The sequence below is a fragment of the Lycorma delicatula genome, chromosome 12 (assembly GCF_047948215.1).
Source record: "Lycorma delicatula isolate Av1 chromosome 12, ASM4794821v1, whole genome shotgun sequence".
Taxonomy (NCBI): Eukaryota; Metazoa; Arthropoda; class Insecta; order Hemiptera; family Fulgoridae; genus Lycorma; species Lycorma delicatula.
In genome coordinates, this window is record NC_134466.1 from 67,830,534 (window position 1) to 67,852,226 (window position 21,693).

Below are 21,693 nucleotides of genomic sequence, written 5' to 3' on the forward strand. Positions count from 1 at the left end.
GATCTGAAAGACCGACTTGAGATCTAAAAGTTCTTGAAATGTACATTGGCTTTGACGCTTGAGAAAAAATCACTTATGGTCAACACACGAATGAAAGGCTAAATTGTAAATTGGAAAATGAAAATGAAATATGTAGTTTGATTTTCACCAGATTTATTTAAAAAAATGATTTATATAAAATACCTTCCTCTGACAAATAAATACAATTACACAGTTTTGTAAACATCATATAACCTTGGATTTGTGATGTTTTTGAAATAGGCTACAAAAATGGTTTATGTAAGTCAGTACAATGGTAATATGTCTATAAAAATTTGAATCAAAACAGCTGTCTCTTTTTAAATAAACTTAGTGAAAATCAAAAAAATTAATTTGTTTTTATTTTCCAAATTGTTAATATGGATTTTCATAAAGTAAAGGCAATTTGAAAAGAGGTGCAGGATTTCTGAAGGTATTGGTTTGCTTGACATTTCTCCCGCCGCCACCCCATTCGGTCGCCCTAAAGCATAAGACCCAATGTCTGTACAAACGGCTACTGAGCCGTTTAGCGACCAGTGTCCTAACTAGCTCCTAGAGCTAACCTAAAAGCGTGAACGGAATAAGCGTGGTCATACACTACTCGTTCGTGTCCCACCGCCCACTTGTCATATATCACTAAAATGGGTAGGTGCACCCCGTCAACTACTAAAACATATATGATTATCAATAATTAATTTATCTCGTCAGAGACAGCAATTCACAGCCACGCCTAAGCTGCTGAATGTCAGCAAATACCTGTCTCATCATTAAAGCGCTTGGATCCTTAATTTGGCTGGTAGCCAGCCATATCTCTCGGTTAGCTTTCAACACCAGCGCGGTACGAGTCTTTTCCCTTAGGTAAACTACTGATGTCGGTTGAACAAGGCAACCGCTTCAAGGAACTCCACACGGTCTGACAATGCGGCTCTCGCCACATTGACTCGCCGCTTATGAGTGACCAATTTTCCCCTTGACCTCTAAGTTCCAGGGTGGTCTGAGTTCTGCCCCCCCCACCCCCAAGAGCTGGGCAGTTGAACATCTTGTGTTTGTTCGACTGGACCTCCCCGCTGATGCACAGCTCATCAGCTCTCAGGTTGAACCGAAACAAATATTGGTTTAAATTTACATGGTTTGAGAGCACTCGGGCTCCCATTACCCTTAAAAACGAAGGAGAGGCATACCATCCCCCCAGATCCTGTATTAATCTATACAAGGATCTTCCCTTAGTCGTGGCATGCCATTCTTGCTGCCATGCTTACATCGTGAGGCTCTAAAGCCTCTTCTGCAGGCCGGAGATGGGCATCTATTCAAAATTATTTAGAATCGGTGCATTGAGATCATTCTTCTCCTCCGGTACAGACCCAGCTCGAAACCGCATTCCAAATACCTCGGCCTCCCTGCCTCTTCGCAATTTCCACTATGCCGCCCGAACTTTCACCACTGAATCGATTGGTAGAGTCTTTTCCAATGCAGTGGTAGTCTTGTAAGAGGTTGTTTTAAAAACACCATTGCATACAACTAAGGCTCTGCGCTGGGCACTCCTTAAATTTTGACTAACTGCTCGATTTCTTTCCAACCTATGCGCCCAAACGGACGCCGCGTATTCCTGAATGCATAGCATCTTTGATCTTGTTATTGGTTTTGTAGCAATACTTAAATGAACTGTTAAACCCTCACTAGAAATTTGATTGAAGCTAGATGATCAGTTCAAGAAGGGAGTGTTTAGGAAGTTTGGGGTTGTACACTATCTCATCGAGGACTCATGTTTAAATATTAAGAAGGGTGATATTTAGGACAGTTAAAAAAATTGATAATAATAAAAAACTAGGTTATTTTAAAATGTTGTTGAATGAGAGACATACTCCGTACGTGCAAGAGGTAATAGTGAGCTATTTGGTTCTGAGAATTCATATTTTTAAATACTTTTGTTATTGAAAACATTAATGATTTAATACTTAGTAACGAGGAATAAACGACAAACATGTATGCAGTAGTTCTTTATTACTGAATCATCCATATAATAAATGATCATAAGAAGGTTTTAAAGGAACAAATTTATTTTATCTAAATGTAAGTCAATAATTTATAAAATATCTTATTTTGGTGAAAATTTGTAAATAAGTATTTAGAGTCAAATTTTTAAATTTAGATCAGTGTTGTTTATAGCAATTGCAAAATAATATCATTATTTATTAATAATTATTTTTGTAATCCATTAAGTTCATCTTGAATTTCTTGTAAAGATTTTCCATACGTTTCAATGACATAAAATTCAGTGAATATAACTATTGCAAAACAAGATAAACCAAAAAATAAAAAATTTAAATACATTCCGTAATAATTAGCGACAATTAGATACGATTTAGTTATCATAAATGATGTGATCGCTAAAGAAATTGAACATATTGCCGATGCATTTCCTTTAATATTTGCTGGAAATAATTCACCTCGCAGTGATGCACCGATCGGTCCGACACCGATCGCGTAAAATATGGCGTGAAGTATGAACGATATATACGGCAACCATCGTATTTTATCACTGAAATCAGAGTATGTTGTTTTTTCTTCAACAAAAAACCAAATACTAGCCAATAAAGTCGACGAGCCGCATCCGATACCCGATATAATTAATAAGGTTCTTCGTTTATGACGATACACTATATATGTTGATGAAACGGACGTTAAAAACCAAATTATCCCTAAAAGTGTGACGCATTGATTTTTTGCAAAATTTGGTATAGAATTTTCTGGTATAGTTACCGATGAATATGCCATAAGTGCACCGATACCGGTTAATCTTTGACCTATAGAAATAAGTATCGCTATTATTAATGCTTTTACATTACCTTTTGTAGATATTAAAACTTTAAATGTAGGTTTAGATTTCATTTGTTCTTTTACAGAATATTTTATTATCGTTAATTGTTTTTCAATTTCTTCTTCGCTTTTATTACAGTGTAACCATGTTAATGTTTTTTTGGCTTTATTATCTTTGTTAATCATTACGCTATGATAAGGTGATTCAGGCATCCATATAAATGTTAGTACAAACACCAACGGTATTAATAACGAAGCGTAAATTAATATTTCGTAACTAACATACGGTCCTATTGAATATTCATATATTGCGGCAACATTTGACATAATTTGCATAGAACTGCTCAGCGAACCGCGTATCTTTGGTTCTGATATTTCAGCTATGTAATTTGGTACTATTGTATAAATAAAACCTATTTTTATTCCGAATAATAATCGTGCAAAATATACTTGATAGGGATATTTTGCTATTAACATTGTAACCCAAGATACTATTGGAAATAACGACGCATATAATAGTGTTGTTTTTCTTCCAAATAAATCCATCAAGTAACCGGCCGGTATCGGTCCTATTAAATTACCAATATATAATGATGATACCATCCAAGAAATTTCTGAATCCGTTAATTTTAATTGCGTTTCATTATTCCTTATTTTTGGTATGGCCGGTGCTGACCAATCGATCGCTGAATTCATTATAGCTAATGTTATTGAACCTGTGGTGTAAATAAAAGAAAATAAACATTATTTTTTTTTTGTATGACATTAAAATAATACAATTACAACTAATTAACTTTATTATTTTATATAAAATTTACTAAGAAATTTAATAGAAAAATTTAATATTATGATAGATGTTCAGAAAGTAACATCTGTGTCAAATTAGCCTATTATTGGCCTATTATTCCGCCTGCTATTCTATTATTCTTTATTAGCCTATTATTCTGTAATACTGAGCTTTCTCATCCAAATGGTGGAGAAAATTATGATTTATCCTGCATCAAATAAGATTTACACAAAATTTAATTTTCAGTAGAGAGTGACACAGTTAAAATGAATATACCCTTGTTAGATTAAATTGAAGAATAATATATTTTGATGATTTGTTTTTTTATAGGCCTAAAAGCAAATCTTAGAAAGATGCATGATACATTATTACAATCGTATGGACTTATTCTTTTTTTTTCTGTTTAGCCTCTGGTAATTACCTTTCAGATAATACTTCAGAGGATGATATGTATGATTGTAAATGATGTGTAGTCTTGTACAGTCTCACTTCAACCATTCCTGAGATGTGAGGTTAATTGAAACCCAACCACCAAAAGAACACTGGTATCCACGATCTAGTATTAGCTCTCTACTACCAAATTCATAAAACTTAATGCCCTAATATGTCATCCACTATCTTTTTCTTGTTTAGCATCTGGTAATTATTGTTCTGATAATACTTCAGAGGATGAATGAGTATGATATGTATGAGTGTAAATGAAGTGTAGTCTTATACAGTCTCAGTTCGACCATTCCTGAGATGTGTGGTTAATTACAATCATATGGACTAGATGTTATGAACATCGGTTATGTAATCATCAATATGAAATGCTCATTAATGGCTAATTATAAACTTTTGATGAGTCATGTGTTGGAAGACAGGTTTCATTCAACACTGAGAAATAATATAAAATAAAGAAATTAATATTATTCTTGTTGATGTTGCAACAATGAGGAAGTAAAGAGAACATTAAAACATTTTTATGTGAATTTAATGGAAACTTGATATACTGAGGAACTTGATAAACTTGTTTACAGTTGGGAAAAATGCTTATCCAATTTCAGCTGTTAACCACAAAAATGAAAATGTATGTAGACACAATGTTTGTATTTGATATATATCAAACAAAGTGTTGTAAATTAGAATAGATGTTACTTTGAATGACCATCATACATAATACAGGAAAGAATATGAAAAGTAGCAGCCCCCTCCTACACACACATATACATACACACAAAAAAGTTATATACATTGAACACAGATTCGCTCACAAATAAACTAGATTGACATAAAATTTATTGGCTGCTTCAAAATTGACTGGTTAGAAACTTAAGAAAAAAGCTTTATATGCATGTTAGCCTCAAATTTTTATTTCTTCTCAATTTAGTTGATCCTATATTCTGGTACGTATCAGGTCTGACACAAACTTTTACGGGTGGTAATTGAAAAAAAAATCTTGCCATTATTATCATTGATGGTAATCCCAGACAATCATTAATGCCTTCAAGTGCAAACTTCATATTGGTTTCATACTACTGACAAACAACTAATCCTTCATTTTTGTGAGAAGATTGTAGAAACCTACTGTTAAATCTGGAACGTAGGAGGATGATAGAAAATTTCCTACTCTTGACTGGTCAAATTAAGTGTTTGTACAATCTGTAGTATTTATTATACAGCTGCCGAGTGTGATAATGAAAGGATCCATGTTTAACTTGCTGCAGCCTGATCAGCACTGATGACTGGCAGATGTTTGTGTAGTAAGATTGTATTGATTACAGATGGCTTCTGCACATGCATCATGTTGTTTAGAGTAACCAGTTTATTTCTCCTGCTAAATGTAGTTAATTTTGGAATAACCCTCGTATAAGTCAATTATTTCTTAGTATGGTAATATGATAAAATAAAATATAGAATTTTACCTTATTTTATGAAAACATAATTTGTATTGTTTAAAACTTTTCTACAGTGACAATTCTGGAGAAAAAATGATTACTATTCATCGATAAGTTGTTTTAAACACTTTTTAAAGTACAATATGTAAGGGCTTATTACATTTACTATGATGAGATTCCTTTTTATGCAAAATTTCAGATTGAACATTGTAATAAGGGTTTCATTTCACATATATAGTCTTCTTTTTTTGCGTATTATATATTTTGTGGTAAGGAAATTATGTAAAGTTTTTAAAGCAGAAATTTTGTACAATTTTAGTAATATTATTTGTATTTTCAGTTTACAATGGAAAGAATATTACTTAATAATTAATTGTTTTGAAATATCTGTTTCAATACTTCATGTGGTTGCACGTTGGGAAGGTATCTGAATACTGCAGGAACTAGTCAGATTTGCTTTCTCTCAGAGTAATGATATTCACTATATATCTACTATTTGATTAAATATTCTGTACTGTTGAGATTTAGGATAATCTTCAGAGAATAATAATCTCCGAAATTGTAATTATGTAAATGTATAAATTTACCCTGTGCAGTCTTATATTTATTGATTACACTTATTTTCAAGATACTTTTTTTACCAACAGTTTTTTTGGTAAAAAGAGCTTGTTTTTCTGTTTTCATTGGTCTTACTTTGGCAGATTGTAACTTGTGAAATCCACATAAATAGTTTATTTAAATTTGAGGGATTCATTAAATTTTTTTAAATTGATCTCTTTAATCTCAAATCACTGTATATTTTATGAAGACACAATATCTATCCGACTACAATTTTTATCTAGTAGTATATTCTAGATATGTATGTACATGTATAATATGTTTATATATTCTTTTACGCATTGTTTTGTAATGTCTATAGATTGAAAGGAAACTAAATACTGTTGTGAGCTTTCAAGTATTAATGTAAATAAATTTTTCAAAGGTATATAAAAATTTAGTCGCCCAAAACCCTCTGAAAATATTGTATTCCCTTTCACATCATAATCACTGTGTTTTAAAAACAAAAAATATATTGTGATAAAATCAGAATTTATATGTTAACTGATTTTGTGTAATGAGTGTTTCTCGCAATTACCACATATATTTATAAAAAAGAGGAAGCATATAAAACTATAAAAATTAGTGATTTGAAATACAAAGATGAATAATATTTCAAGATTTGTAAAAATCATAAATGTTGTGATCTAAAATAAAAATAAAAATCAACAACTTCATATCTCATTTTCCTAAGTAAACCTAGTATTTGACTTTCTTAACCATTCTAAAAGTTGTCTATGATCATGTGTGACTCGTATGACATCACATCATATCATCTACACCCTGTTTGGATAAGGTATGTAATATATACTTATTTGTTAAGTAAGACATATTTGATAATTTTATGGAATTTTTATGTTTTTAAAAGACTGAAGATATTCAGAAATTTATAATTCTATGCTATTTATTGGTTTAGTGGTTAATAAACTTACTAAAATTTAGTATTTGCAAATACTCCAAAAAATTATTTAAATCAAAGTAGATGTCTGATCAAAGGAAAACTTATTGTTTTAAAAATTATTTATCTAAATGATTGGTATTGTTCATTTGAAAGTATATGAAAGATGTAGACTTATAATTTTTTTATAAAAATCTTCAGTAAGATTGGGATGAGATTAACTGTCATAATATACTTAATTGTGACACAATAATGCTTTGTTTTAAAACTTACAAGTAATTCCAGCCATGTATTGATGTACTGCACCATTATTTAGTAATTTAATCATCATGATTGTTCTGTTAAAAGTGAGACTATTTTATTTTGTTATGTTGTCGTATTTATTCAACTATTAGCTTTTCTTTTTAGTTCCACATAGTTTTGGAAAACATTCCTTGTTGTAATTTTAGATATTGAGTTACCTGGAAAAAAGTTTAAATAATTCACTTATGTTGTTGATTAATTTCAGTACAAATATATCATTTTTGTGATATAAAGCACAAGAGTAGATGAATTGCTGAAAAAAACAGACATATTTGTAATTTATTCATCAGTTTCAATTTCTTTCTTCATTTGTTAATAATTAACTTATAAGTCAAGAAATAATTTACTTTAACATGAAATAAAAAAAATACAAATTCATTTATAAAAATCCCTCTCAAAAAATTGTATTTTTTATAATGATTTATAATAGTGAATTGTAGCAATTTATATATCACATGAAATTTATTCTTGTACACATAAATTTATTTCTATATTAAAAAAAAGTATATTGTATTTACTAAAATATTATTTCTTAAATTTTTGATTGTCATTGAAAACTTGTCAATACATAGACTAAGATACAGTTGAGGTGTTTCATATAAATTTTACTATCTTAATATGAGCAAAACATTTTCTCGTCATTTAATTTTCTGTCATTTTGGACATTTATAAAATTGGATGATAGATTTTAATTTTAGTCTCCAAACACCTAGTAAACAAGAGACATTTATAAAGTTGTTAAAAGCATTTGAAGTTAGGTAATATATAGTGTTGTTATTAATAATATAATGTTTTTTTAAAAAAAAGTTCTAATTTTATTAGAGTGTAGAAATTTTTCTTTAAAATTACTATTCATAACAGTTTTTTAATGCGGTGTGAGTGAAAGACGTGAAAAAAACAAAATTGTCCTTTAAATTCTCAGAAGAACAATATTCTGTGAGAAATATGCAATACTTATTTCTAAAATTTATATAGTTCAACACATAAATCATCTATTTATAGATATATACGGTTAATTATATGCATTTAAAAAAAATAATAGTCATATATATATATATATATATATACAGTCATGCATATTATGGAATAATGTAACTGTATATTTGTATTATTACAATGTAATTGTGTTAATTAACTGTATTCACCTTTCTTCTGGATCCTTCTAAGAGTTGCTACCTTACAAAACAATAAGATTTGATAAAACATGGTTTATGAATCACTGTTTAAAATAATAAAGAGATTAACAAGTTCAATACTTAGTATTATTAGAAAATTGAAGTGTGTTAGCAGTGAGAGATTACACATATGTAAATGAATTTATGATATTAATATTGGTATAGAGATGGTTTAGTAGATTTGAAAAAATTATCGATGAATGACTTACATTGATTTATATATATATATTTTATTAGTATAACTATCAAATATTAATGTGTATATATTTATTAATCCATAAAGTTGCGATAATATATTTATGTAAATTTATGATATGGAGTTAAAAATTCCCCGTATGATTTTAATATATTATCATTGTATTGTGTTATAAATATGGAGATTAAAACTGAAACAAAGCGTTGACTATGAAAGTATTTAAATAATAGTAATAAAATGATACCTGTTGATGTGAAATATTATAACTTCACAACACTGTTTTTATAATGTTTTTATTTATATTTGTTTCTAATAGTACGTATGTTTGTCTTTAAACAGCTGTTGTTCCTCTGTATTTATATAAATTATATATATGCAAAATAATACATTAAAATAAAAAAAATCTAAATGTATCTTTGAGAATATAATAGTTAATTGTAACAATTTATACATCACATGAAATTTATTCTTGTACACGTAAATTTTCATAAATTTATTTTTATATTAAAAAAATTATATTGTATTTACTAACATTTTTGATTATTGTTGAAAATTTGTTAATAATATTGACTAAGATACAGTCGAGATGTTCCATATAATTTGTCCTATGGAAAGAAAGTTTCTAATAATACCTATTGTAAAATATGGTAGTATATAATTATCATAAAATACTTACTATCATAAATAACTATCATAAAGTATGAGTAGAACATTTATTCAGCATTTTATTTTCTATAATGTGTGGACATTTGTAAAATTGGATGTTTGCCTTTAATTATAGTTTGTAAAAATCTACTGAACAGGAGGTATGAATAATGTTTTTAAATGCATATGAAGTTAAATATTTTAGTTTCCGAGTGATTTTGCATAATTTTTATTAGCTGGAGTTGCTTTTACAGATTAACCAGGCCTAATAATTGTGTTAAATCGCTTAAAGTTTTTGTTTTACAAAAATCTGGTTAAATGTTTTGCTGCTTATAAGTGAAATCAGTTATTAGGAAAAAAAAAAAAATTTATATCTGTATAAGTAAAACTGACTTCCAAATTGAGTGGAAATTATAGTTTTATAAATTATAAAATAATAACTAATTAATTAAAATTATTTAGAAAACAGTAAAAAAAGTATTTCTGTTTGCATATAAAAAATAATCAATCATTTAATATAAATGAAAGAATAATATTCATCTTGAGTGGCCTAAAATCATACTTCATAATTTTTAGTCGGTAAGCTATCTCATTATTTTTTATAAAAGTAAAAATTTTGTAGTATAATTTAATAATCCTTTTTTAAAGTAATACCTCCTCCAAAATTACTGATGATAGTTGTTTAGCATTAAAAATGGCATTTAAAATTTTTTTCAAACAGTTATATGAGTGTTTTCTTGTTTTGAATGAAATAGTATAAGTTTATACTATAATACTCTTCAAATAATTGTAGTGCAGTTTACTGTGTATTTATGGTATAATATAATTCTATATGAAGTACACCTTGTACTGTATAATGTACATCTTTGGGGAATTTTCATTTGGAAAAAAATTTGGGAAAAAGTCTTGACAGTTTTCTGCGAAATATATGCTAAGGCACTCTGAAATGCTGATACATGCACATTCAAGTAAATGTTAGGTCAAAAGAGTTTTTACAAATGTTTTTTTAAATTTGCATTTTTATATTTATTTTTAAATGAACAATTTTTCATTTCAAAAACTTTTGAAAATTACCATTTAAGTTTTCTGGAAGAAACTGTGGGACCATTAGTAAAAAAAACTTTCTAATAAAACAAATGAAATCAGTGTATCTGCCAAAAAGTAAGGTTTGAACATATATTTAAAAGCTCCTTCTTGGAGATTGAAATGTTATGCTCTGTGAAATAAAGGTGGTTTTGTTTTTTGATTTGGTGAAAATGGATATTATTTTTTTTATTTTTAGGAATAAATTCTAGTATGTTATTTTTTATATGGAAAAGTGTTTACAGCACAGGGATAAATTAAACCCATGGAAATATAAAAATTTTTAATTTACTAAATGCTTTAAAACTATTAAAAATCCTTTGCTTTCAAATTACTTAAAGATTCTTTTAGGCATATTTTTAAGATAATTTTGTAGCAACTTCTTCAGTTGAGTTTACTGGTGCTACATCTGTAGTAGGGCAGCTTCACTGCGGAGGGCAGGATGTTTGTAGACTCCCCTTCTTGTAATGTCAAGGAGTATTTAGATATCCAGCGCTGAGTTGTGCTGCAGGGTTGGTCACAGGGCTAAGTTCCGTGAATATCCTGTAGTTTGTGCTCATTGTGCTGATGAAGGACACATGCGTGAGGTGTTCAAAGAAGTCGGAGGGTCTGACTTGAGTTAATTGCAAACGTCTTTGGAAGGATAATAAGCACTCTGTGAACAGTAAAGATTGTGGGTGTTATCAGAGAGCTCTCAATATGTACTATAATTCTATTTCATTAAATGATTAGGTTTGGTCAGTTGAATGCTCAGGGTGCTTACATTACTCAGGTTGAGTTTAGAGAGATTGCATTACATAGAGGTTTGGATGTTGTTTTGTTGCAGCATTCACATACTGTATCCAGTGATCTGCAGGTTTTTCTCATTGGAATAGGTTATATTATTGTACTGGAAGCATGTCCGCTGTTTTGTACAGAAGGGAACTTGATTGTGTCTTTATTTGTTGAAAGCTCTCGAATAATTATCATGTCGTTGTCCATGTGGATGTTCAGAACTTACATCTGTATGTTGCTAGTTTATATTTCAGTATATAATTCCTGCTGATGAAGAGACCTGGGATAAAATCCTATGATTCTCTGGTACTGGTCCAATCCCTTATAGGTGTGGATGTGAATCTAAGTCACTCTTGTGGCATAGCAGTTTCACATGTTGGCAGTGAATTATTAAAGGGCTTTTTAGCCAAGCATGATCTAGAGGTATATAATGTACCTGGTGAGTTGCCCTCCTAGGTAGGTATGGTAGATGGGTGTTGATTGTTAGGTGAAACAAACATTGATAGTACCGTTGGTAGGTTTATCCCTACCAATGTTTATAATTGGAAGGTAGTTGATGATTGCTTGAGTGATCACTGATTGATTGTTTATGAAATTGCTGATTGCTTGAGTGAGTGCTACCGATGTAACACTCCGGTTCAGCAAGGTTGTTTCCTTCACAGGCAGACTGGAAGAAATTTGTTGATTTACTTTCGACCTGGCTCCAAGTTATGGATCGAAGTCTGGATCTCTTGGATTTGGAAAATCTTGCAGTTGGTTTGTCGGCAGCTTTTCTTGATACTGCTGAGTGTTCAATTCTCCGAAGTTCCGGTCGAGAGAGGATTGCATCATGATGGAATAGGGAACTGTCCGGCATGAAGAGGGTGGTTTGTCGTTTGCAGAGAGCTTCTCAACGTGAGGGTGATCCGGAACGAAGGGCAGTTCTTGTTGCTGAATATAGAACCCTGAGATGACATTACTTTCATAAAGTCCGGACTATGAAAAGGAACTCCAGGCATTCCTTTGTTCATGAAGAGGGATCTCAGGGGCGTAGTATATAGGGTCTTGGGACACAAACGACGAAAGGACGTTCTTCTGTCTGCTTTGTCGACCAAGTTTGGTGTAATTTCGGATTCTTCTGAGAGTTTACACAAATTACTAGATGATCTACTGCCTGATAGTGAAGCTGGAGAGGCCGCATACCATCTGCGGATGAGGAGAGAGGTCGCCAGTTCCGCGGTGGTGTAGTGTAGATTACCGAGGCTGAGGTGCGTCAAGGTATCTGTGATTTAGGTAGGGGTAAGGCCCCAGGCTTTGATGGAATAACAGCGGAACTTCTTGTTCGCTCGGCTGGGTTGAATGTGAGAGTTGTCACACGTATATTTAATACATTTTTGTTTGGAGGATACTTTCCTGTGTGTTGGAAAAAGGGGATTTTGAAATTATTGTTAAAAGGTGGCGAAGAGGATCCTGGTGTTAGTTCGTCGTATAGGCGTCTTGACGTTACTTCCGATTATTGGCAAGGTCTTTGAAAAGGTTCTGTATCTGCATATAACTGAAAGATTAACTTCACATAGATTGTTGGAGAATCAGTACTGGTTTCGTCCCGGAAAGGGCATTGAGGACGCTATACTCCGTGTGATTAGTGTGGTAACGATCAGTGAGACAGAATATGCCCTGGGGATTTTCCTGGACATTTCTGGAGCATCATTTAATAATCTATGGTGGCCTTCTGCTATTTACAAGTTCCAAAAAAGAGAATGTACGTAAGTGAATTGCAAGTTATGCAAAGTTAATTCAGTCATCAGGTTGTGTTGCTCTGCGAGGACAGCCATGAGGTTGGCAAGACACTGTCTAAGGGATATCTCCAGGGCAGCGTGTTGGGTCCATTATTATGGATGGTGGAGTTTGATTCTCCCCTGCGGGTGTTGCATCGTGGCTTATGCTGACGATAGTCTCCTGCTGGTCGAACGAAGCTCGCGTAGGTTGAACTCTGAGCCACTCGGGCTTGTATTATGCTTGAACTGTGGGTTCATCAACACAAGATGACATTTAGCCCGGAAAAGACCACGATGATGCTCCTCAAAGGCCGTTTGGTAGTGAGTCAGCGTGTCCGTGTTTTGATGGCAGGCCTGCGTATAAAGTATGTTCAGGTTCAAAAGTACCTCGGAGTGTTTCTTGATGAGAAATTGCAATTTAAGAAGTTTTTTCAATACGTCGCGGAGAGTGCCTGCAATGCCTTCTTCGGTATTCGACGTGTGGTCAGTCCTGATTGGGATCTTAACTTTTAAGACCTTGAGCATTCTGTATAAAAGCGTGTTCGAGGCTATTATGCTATACACGGCGTCTGTTTGAGCGGATAGGCTAAAATGTAAAAGTTATCGGGACATATTATTAAGGGCTCAGCGCCTAATATTGTTAACGGTAACGTGTGGTTACCGTACTATTTCACGGGAGGCAGTCTTTGTGATTGCAGGCGTGAAACCGATATACTTGATTGCGTCTGAGAAGTAGCAGCAGTATGTTGTTAAGATGTCGGGTGAGTTGACTTCGCATAAAGTTCGAGAAATTGAACAACATGGTAATGCCTTCTGGCAGGCCAGATAGAATGAGACAGATGGTGGGTATTATACGCATGATCTCTGTCCAAATGTTGTTGGTTTGCGGGACGCCTCTTCGGTGCACCCTAATAAATATGTGAAGCAATAATTTCTTTCCGCTCATGATGCTTTTAGGGACGGACTGCAGAAATTCGGCCTTGTAGATTCTGGGATGTGTCCTCAGTGTGGATAATTGGATGGCACCTACCATGTTTTCAGAGAAGATATGCGAAAATATGAGCCCAACTCATTAATTGAACAACCCCAGAGTGAAAAGTACAGTATCGATGAAATATTAAAATCGAATTGCCATTCTGTGTTGAATCTTCCGCCGTATATGTGTGCGTTAAACGCCATTGAAGTCGCTCGGGCAAAATTAAAAAAATTACTGTGAGAAAAAATGTGTCCGGAGTTTTTTCTCTGAGAGACAAGGAAAACGTAACATGAGTCATTAATTTTTTGAACGAAAATGAGTGGAGTAAAAATCGTAGAAATGTGGAACACAATGAATAAGATTACTGGAGAAATGATAGTCTGATGGAATACATCATTGAAAATTTCGTCATATCGACCAATGATTCCGACGTCGAAAACGCTACCGATTATAATGATGAGGGTGATATCGATAGCGATGTCAGTGATGTAACTTGTGACAGCGACCCGCTTGCAGAAATTCTACCCGAAGAAGAGCCAAAATAAAGAATATTAGCACCTTTCTTAATCCTTTCTCTCATAATCACATCTTTTTCTACAAAAATAAATCAAATTATATAATAGATTAATACAAATTTCATTAAAAAATATAAATATAAAGAAGTAATTAGCTATATTTGTTTTTTTTTTTGTTGCGAGATTGTGTGTATTCGCATGCGCGCGTAGAATGGTAGAATGAGGTGGAATGAATTAGGTACAACGAGGAAGTCTGATAAAGAGAGTGAGTGAGAGACATAATGATAGAGCCTGAACAGTAGGAATAATGTGTATGAATTAAAAAAGATGACGTATTTACAAATATATGATAGTTAATGCTTATGGTATACAACCTTCATGCAAGCGGGAACTAGCGGCATTCCATAGCCTAGTAACCATTCCAGCTCGCAACAATACCTGTTAACATTATATGACCCATCAAAGTGAAGTGCTTATCCAGATAAGGGGGATAGGTTTAATTCTGTTTACACTTTTGTAGATAGGAATAGTAGAAGTAATTTAGAGTGGTTTTTAATAATTGTTAATATACTCAAAGACTATCGAAATTATTAAAAAAAAACTTGTTATTTTAAAAAAAAATTATGCTCTATTGAGTTATTATTTGTTTAGTGAGAATTAGTAGTGAACTGTGAATTGCTTGTAGTAATTCTGAAACAATATGTTAGTAAAATGTACATGTTAAAAAAATAAATGAGATTAAGCGTAAAATAAATTTATACAAGACTACAAATATTTTTTATAAGTATTTTACATTAGAAATGATGTAATAATATTGAATCATTTTACTAGCAAAATATTTGGAATTGTTCTATCTCTCTTTATAAAAAGCTTGGTGGGTTGGTTGGTTTGCTGTTATGTGCTGATATATTATTTTGAACTGAAGCACATGAATTGAATTAATGAACTGTGAACTCCATCTCCGTGGGAGCTGGTTTGAACTGAACGGTTCGAATCAATGGATTGAATAATATTAACAAAAATATGCTTTATTTTTTAAGTAAATTTATTGAAATTCTTTTTATTAATCTTTTCACGGCTTTAAAAAACACTAAACAAAAAGAACATTATTTAATACATATATTTTTTTTTCCAAAAAAATAATTTATTTTTAAATATCACATTATTGAACATTAATAACGTAAAATTTGCAATAAATAACTAATGTACATCTATTCTATTAAGAACAAAAGTAATAAATAATTGTCCTATAAAATATAAATGTTTATTATAGTTTAGTCTTGTCTAATGCAATTATAATAATACAAATAATTAAAATCTTTATCACATAAAACATCTTATTTGTATGCTTAGATTATTTCATAACGATCTGTAAAATCATTTTTTATAATAATCTTTTAAGTCTACTATTTGATAAGATCAGATTGCTATATTATAACCGGTTGGTAATGTAGTTCATCTCGATAAAGAACTACAGTTCATTTTAGGAAATTTTTTAGATCTGGTGGTAGTCGCTTCGATATGTGATTATTTAATATTATTCAGAAATTTCTGATCGTCTGGGATTTGCTTGCATAATCGATGAAGATTTGAGTTTTCTATGAATTGCTTACAATGTTCTATTTGTTTTATTTCTATTTAATCTTTTACAAAAGACAATTAATTACGTTTGCCTACAGGTTATAACATTATAAATTAGGTTACGTATTGTTATATAATTCGAAATATTTTGGGGGACAATATGACAATGTTATCGAACATCTCTTACTATTTCTTACGGTAGTCCATCTGTATTAGAATATTTAATAATCAAAGTATATATATTTTTGTCTATTTGTGGCATTTGGTGAATGCAATTTTGTTAAGTTAAATTTTTAATATTGTATTACGGTTATATTTCGCCTTTAGCGTACGGCATAGGCGTTCGGTTTATAATTATGCTGTTGTTTTATATTAGTGCTACGTAATTTTTAATTATTTACTGTAGTAATGTGTTCGGCCGCTGATAAACGACACTTCGTTGTGCGCCCAGAAAAAAAAGAAACTTTGACCATCATACTCGTATAGTTGGCAGAAAATATTTTGTCGCATTTTTATTGTGAAATAATTCATCTTTGATAAGTTTTGTTTTTCATCTATAGTTATCCGGTTGGTCAAAAGCAATCGGAATTGTATTTTTCTTTTTTCTGTTAATTGTTTTTTTATGTTAATAGCTCAGCAAAGTGTTACAAATTATCTGTAAAATTTTTTGTTGCTAGTCACAAAATCAATTATGTTTTTATTCTAAGACAACCTTTTTATTGATTTGCAATAAAAATGTATTATTCATGAGCTGTGAAACCATTTATATTTACTCGATCACTTGCTGTGTCATTCTCACTCACTATTTTATTTTATATTTTTTCTGGCGATTACTCCTGTATATTGCCTATTATCATTAGTTCCAGTCAAAAACAGTTTTCATTTTTATTTTTTAATCCAATCCTTAGGTTTTTTAACCACCCTTAAGTGGGTAATTTTTCTGTGCACAAGTGGTTCGGTTCATCTGTATTTTTTACTTTATGTATGTTCAATTTTTAATCATTATTAAACAGTTCGATTTCAATGATTACTTTACTTTTGTAAAGGAAGTTTCTTTGGTGGCACTGTTGTACGTATTCCATTCAACTGGATTAGCTTATTAAGATGAGAAAACTTATCTTGTTCATTATTTTACTCTCACCATTGCCTAACATATGATTTTTATTTCATGTAACCTGATATAATTCTGATATTAAAGTATTTTTGTATAAAAATTTCGTGAAGATTAGTTTTTGAAAACTTTGGTAAAAAAAGAATGTGTATACTTTACTGCATACCACAGCTCATTCAGTTTGTAAATCTTGACAAGTTAACTCAAACTAGTTGGCAATTTCTTTAACAACATTATCTACTTTTCTTTCCTTATTTTTATCAAAACATCAAAATTTAAAGAACCGATGAAGATTTTCTTTTTTAAGAAATTTGTGGAAAGTGTCATGATTATAAAGCATGTAGGTCACTTGAATGAAGTCACTCCCAAAAATTAAAAAGCCATCTTCAAAGATTATAAGTTCTCATACTAGCTGGCCTAAGAAGAAATGAGGAGTAAAATAATTTGTCTTCTCCCTTATTTAGCGAACCAAATATAACAAGTCAAGACCATCGAAATATAGATAATATTATTCCTGTAAGTGACTCTTTCATTCTGTTGACCATAGAGGCTGGCTAAATAGTGAAATCATTACTGTCAGATAAAGCAATTCTGACTTGTGCCTCTTGTACCTCAGGTGTTTTGCATGTGGCGTAAGGTCTTTATTATGGTATCACAGCCATAAGAAAGACCAGGAGAGATACTATAAAGTGAAAGATTAATGAATCACTTTCTCTGTGAAAAAAATTCATTATGTATACACCCTTGACTGAGCGAGGTTTATAGTTTTATTAGGTTAAGTTATTATTATTAAAGGTTTTTAACAGTTTTATTTTTCAACTTTTTTCCCATCCATCTTGGCTGTTTTTTTGTGTGTTCATTTGTTTATTTTCATTTTTTATTAGTAATTTGATCGGCTTGATGTTCTCGAATGTGTTTTTCTAGGAAAGGATTTAATATTAAAACATCCACATAAAAAATTAATACAATTCATGTATTGTGATTGTTAGCCGTTACGGTTTTTGTTTTCTACTAAATCTTCTTTCATCAAAATAATTATTTTCAACCCGGATGATTCAATTTATGATCCATCAATCTACTTCTCTTCCTTATGAATTTCTGTCGAATATTTAACAAGATTTTGCTAAACAATTTCTCTCTTTAGTAAGATCGTTTTCTGGTTTTATATTTCCTTCTTCCTACTGCATTATCAAGTTGCCTTCCTCAAAAACCTAAAATTTCTATAAATTTTGTTTTTTGGTGGTATAATTTCTAAAAGAGATGTGAGTATTTTACACGAGAAATCAATTGCTCTGTGACAAACTGTTCTCATCGACTGTCTTCACCAAACCTAGTTATCTTAATAATATTGTTGAACCATGTTATCTTAATAATAATATTGTTCCTTGTCTATTTGATTTAAGCCATTTATGGGGCAATGCTTCCAGAGCATGTAATCAAAAGAAGTTAGTTTATGATGTAACTACTGACAAACATGCAAGATAATAACTATATCAGTATTCTTTTTCTGATGATACATAATTTAATACATGTTGACTTATCATTGGAATCTATTAGAAACCCAAGGATCTTGATCAAAAGAAATTTGATCTTAATAAAAAAAAATTAGTACAAAAATTTGTTAATTAGAATTGTTTATATGCATGTGGTCTAGCTAGCCAATGCTATATTATTGTCATGTAGACAGACACAGTCACATATTAATATGTGACTAATATCTGTGAGATCACAGATTTAATATCTTTATAATATCTGTTACATCATAGGTTTTTACCTAATCTGTGATCTCACAGATCAGTATTGCATTCCTAATTAAATTGAGGTTATGGTCCATAGCAGGGCAGTAAACTAACATGACTTTTATCTTCATTTTTTCTTTTGAGTTAGAGGTTAAATTAATACCACCATAAACCTTCTACAATCGGAGACCTAACAAACAGTAAATCAAATAATAATATTAATAAAGTGGTTTAAAAAATAACAAAAATTTCTTCAAATTTAAAACAAAAGTGAAACGTGAAAATAGTTGAACATTTTTTCTTACTATTTCTGAATTTTAAGAAACAACCAAAAAAAAGGAAAATGAGTAATTTTTTACTTATTATTGTGGCGTGACAGGAAAAACTCTATAATTTGTAATCTAAGTGTCTAAATATAAAAAACCTTCTAAGGAGAAATTTATCTCAGAAAAAAAAGATTTATATATGTTTTTTTATGGGTAGTATTTACCTTTTACATATAGTGAGTATAAACCATGTTTATAATGTTACTACTTAAAATTTAACTTCTTCAATAGTTAAGGTGCATAACCGATTTCTAAATATTATTTTGATTCAAAGAATAAATGGATAACTATTCTTCACCATTTTATTAATACATTAAAAAAATTGTGGCTCAGAAACACAAAGGTTTTTTTTAAAGAGGTAATTTACCTTTGACAAGATTGCATTTAGATTGCAAGTTTGACTCTTGTAGTACTTAACTTAAATGTTCCAGAGATACTGATTTTACTTTATTAATGATTCAAGTCTAAAAATTTATAAACATAAGAAAACCTTAACAGCATTATTCTGCCTAATATTATAAAAAAAGTGAAAGGAAATTTCAGTGTTATGAAAATCATTTGATTTGTAGAAACAAGTAATATATATATATAACTGATAACTGTGCTTTAGTAATTATACTATTCCGGTTAAGTGTGAATCGGTAATAAGTAGTAAATTTGCCTTAATAAAATGAGGACAAATACTTACAGCTAAAGAGATCTCAAAAAAACATTGATGTTTAGACACGAATATTTGACTGCTTTCTCAAAAACAAAATTTTTCGGTCATTAATTCAAGGTATTTAACACTGTTAATTATTTCTGACCAGTGTTTCACATAAAGAGTTTAAAATTACAGTTAATTTTTTGAATCTTTAAGGTTTAATCAAAATTATATAATTGTATTTATGAAAGGAAAAACACATAACACTTTTAGAACTAAGAGTATGTTAACCTTAATCTGTTACAAATTGTTGGGGAAGTTGGATGTAGGTGGTATACTTACTGAAATGAAACGACTAGCTTTAAATAGAGAATTTTGGAGAGCTACATCAAACCAGTCAAATGACTGAAGAAAAAAAATCTGTTACAATGAAATCATAATTAGATTCTGTTTATATCTTCTGTATTGATTTTCTCTAGTAACACTGGTATAAGTTAGATACATCAATATGAAAAATAATGGTGATGTCTTTGTCGGTGATTTTTGAAATCTGAGCTAACCTTTATTCATTCTCTATTTCTATTAAATGGTTTCTGTTGCATGTAAGTCTTCCTTTCCTACCTTTCAGTACAATCTCTTTTTTAAATTTTTATCCCAATCTGCAGTATTATTTAGATAATGGTAATCGAATTAAATTTTATATTTATTTTTCAATTGTGTAATTTTCTGGTTCTTTTTTAATTTTTAAACAGTGAATTTTGTTTTTGTTGATGTAGTAATGTACTGTTCTTTTTTATTTAATGTAACTTTTCTTTTTTTATTCAACTTATCGTACTCCATTTTGTTCAGAATTAAATTCTCTAAAAGTTTTAATTATTACCCATTTAACAAAGTTATTGTACATCAAATATAGAAAAACAAGTTCTTTACCCAATTTATTGGTTTTTACCCTAGATTTCTCAAAAACTGCTGCAGATAAGTTTCTGGGGCCTATTTTATTCGATTTCTTAGATCAAAAACCATAAGAAATCACTAATTCTGCCTCTTAGTTAAAAGGGCAGAATTTATTACAATTTGGGCAGAACTTTCTACAAATTTCTGTACGACCTCATTTCACCGAGTAGCTGAAATCCGAGGAAAATCTTTCACTAGCCGTAAATCTCAAACGAAGCATTTTAGGGAATATGTTAATATATCCTTTTTCCATTATTTTCACGAGTAGAATAGATTATGGAAGTCCTAGGAGAACTTCGCGATACACTTTTATCTACCCGTACCTCGTATACTATTATAAAATGAGAAAGAGGATTTTTGTTTATTCGGGATAAAGAAAAAAACTTCTCGATCAATCGCAATCAAATTTTTACCGATTTTTCATGGGATAACTGAGAAGGGGTTTAGATTGATTTCATCTTGAAAAAAATACATATTGTGTAGTAGTGGAGATTTACCGGTTGAAGCACAAACTATAATGAATTGAATTTATGAACTGTGAGTCTGAATCACCGTTCGAGCTGGGTTTGAACTGAATCACTCGAATGAATAATATTAAACAAACAAAAGAATTAAATTTACGTTAAATCAAATAATATTAAATAAAAATATCTCTGTTTAATAATATTAATGGGCTTTCCTTGGGGACTGCGTGTGAGGCTACAGTGGTGGGGTATACGAGGACCTCATGCTAGACTAGACCGTTCATCACCAACCGGTAACAAACGGGGTGTCCCTGGAGCGCTGTTTTTGGGAGGTGCAGTGGGGTGCTCTTATAATTTTTCTGCAAACAATCGTCCGATTTTCGTGATTCAAATGGGGAATCTATTACTAGCACTTTACAAAAGTTTATATATATATTATATAAAAAAAGAGGGTTTT

At 30.8% G+C, this 21,693-nt stretch overlaps 2 protein-coding genes across 10 annotated transcripts in view; one reads left to right on the forward strand and one right to left on the reverse strand.

Moving 5' to 3' along the window:
- LOC142332836 (EF-hand domain-containing family member C2-like) overlaps positions 1–21,693 on the forward strand; it is a 367,638-nt gene that overhangs the window by 51,856 nt on the left and 294,089 nt on the right. The window lies entirely within an intron of this gene.
- The window catches only part of LOC142332841 (facilitated trehalose transporter Tret1-like), a 66,420-nt gene continuing 46,742 nt past the window's right edge, over positions 2,016–21,693 (reverse strand). Inside the window, exons 1-3 of one of the 3 annotated variants that reach the window (XM_075379485.1) lie at positions 8,682–8,833; positions 7,268–7,455; positions 2,016–3,551 (exon numbers count right to left, since the gene is read on the reverse strand). In XM_075379485.1, coding sequence (XP_075235600.1) covers positions 2,218–3,551; positions 7,268–7,325 — 1,392 coding nt within the window. In that variant the 5' untranslated portion in view covers positions 7,326–7,455; positions 8,682–8,833 and the 3' untranslated portion in view covers positions 2,016–2,217. Of the gene's footprint in view, positions 3,552–7,267; positions 7,456–8,442; positions 8,588–8,681; positions 8,834–21,693 lie in introns of those variants that run through there. The other 2 variants (XM_075379484.1, XM_075379483.1) reach the window with 2 other exon arrangements.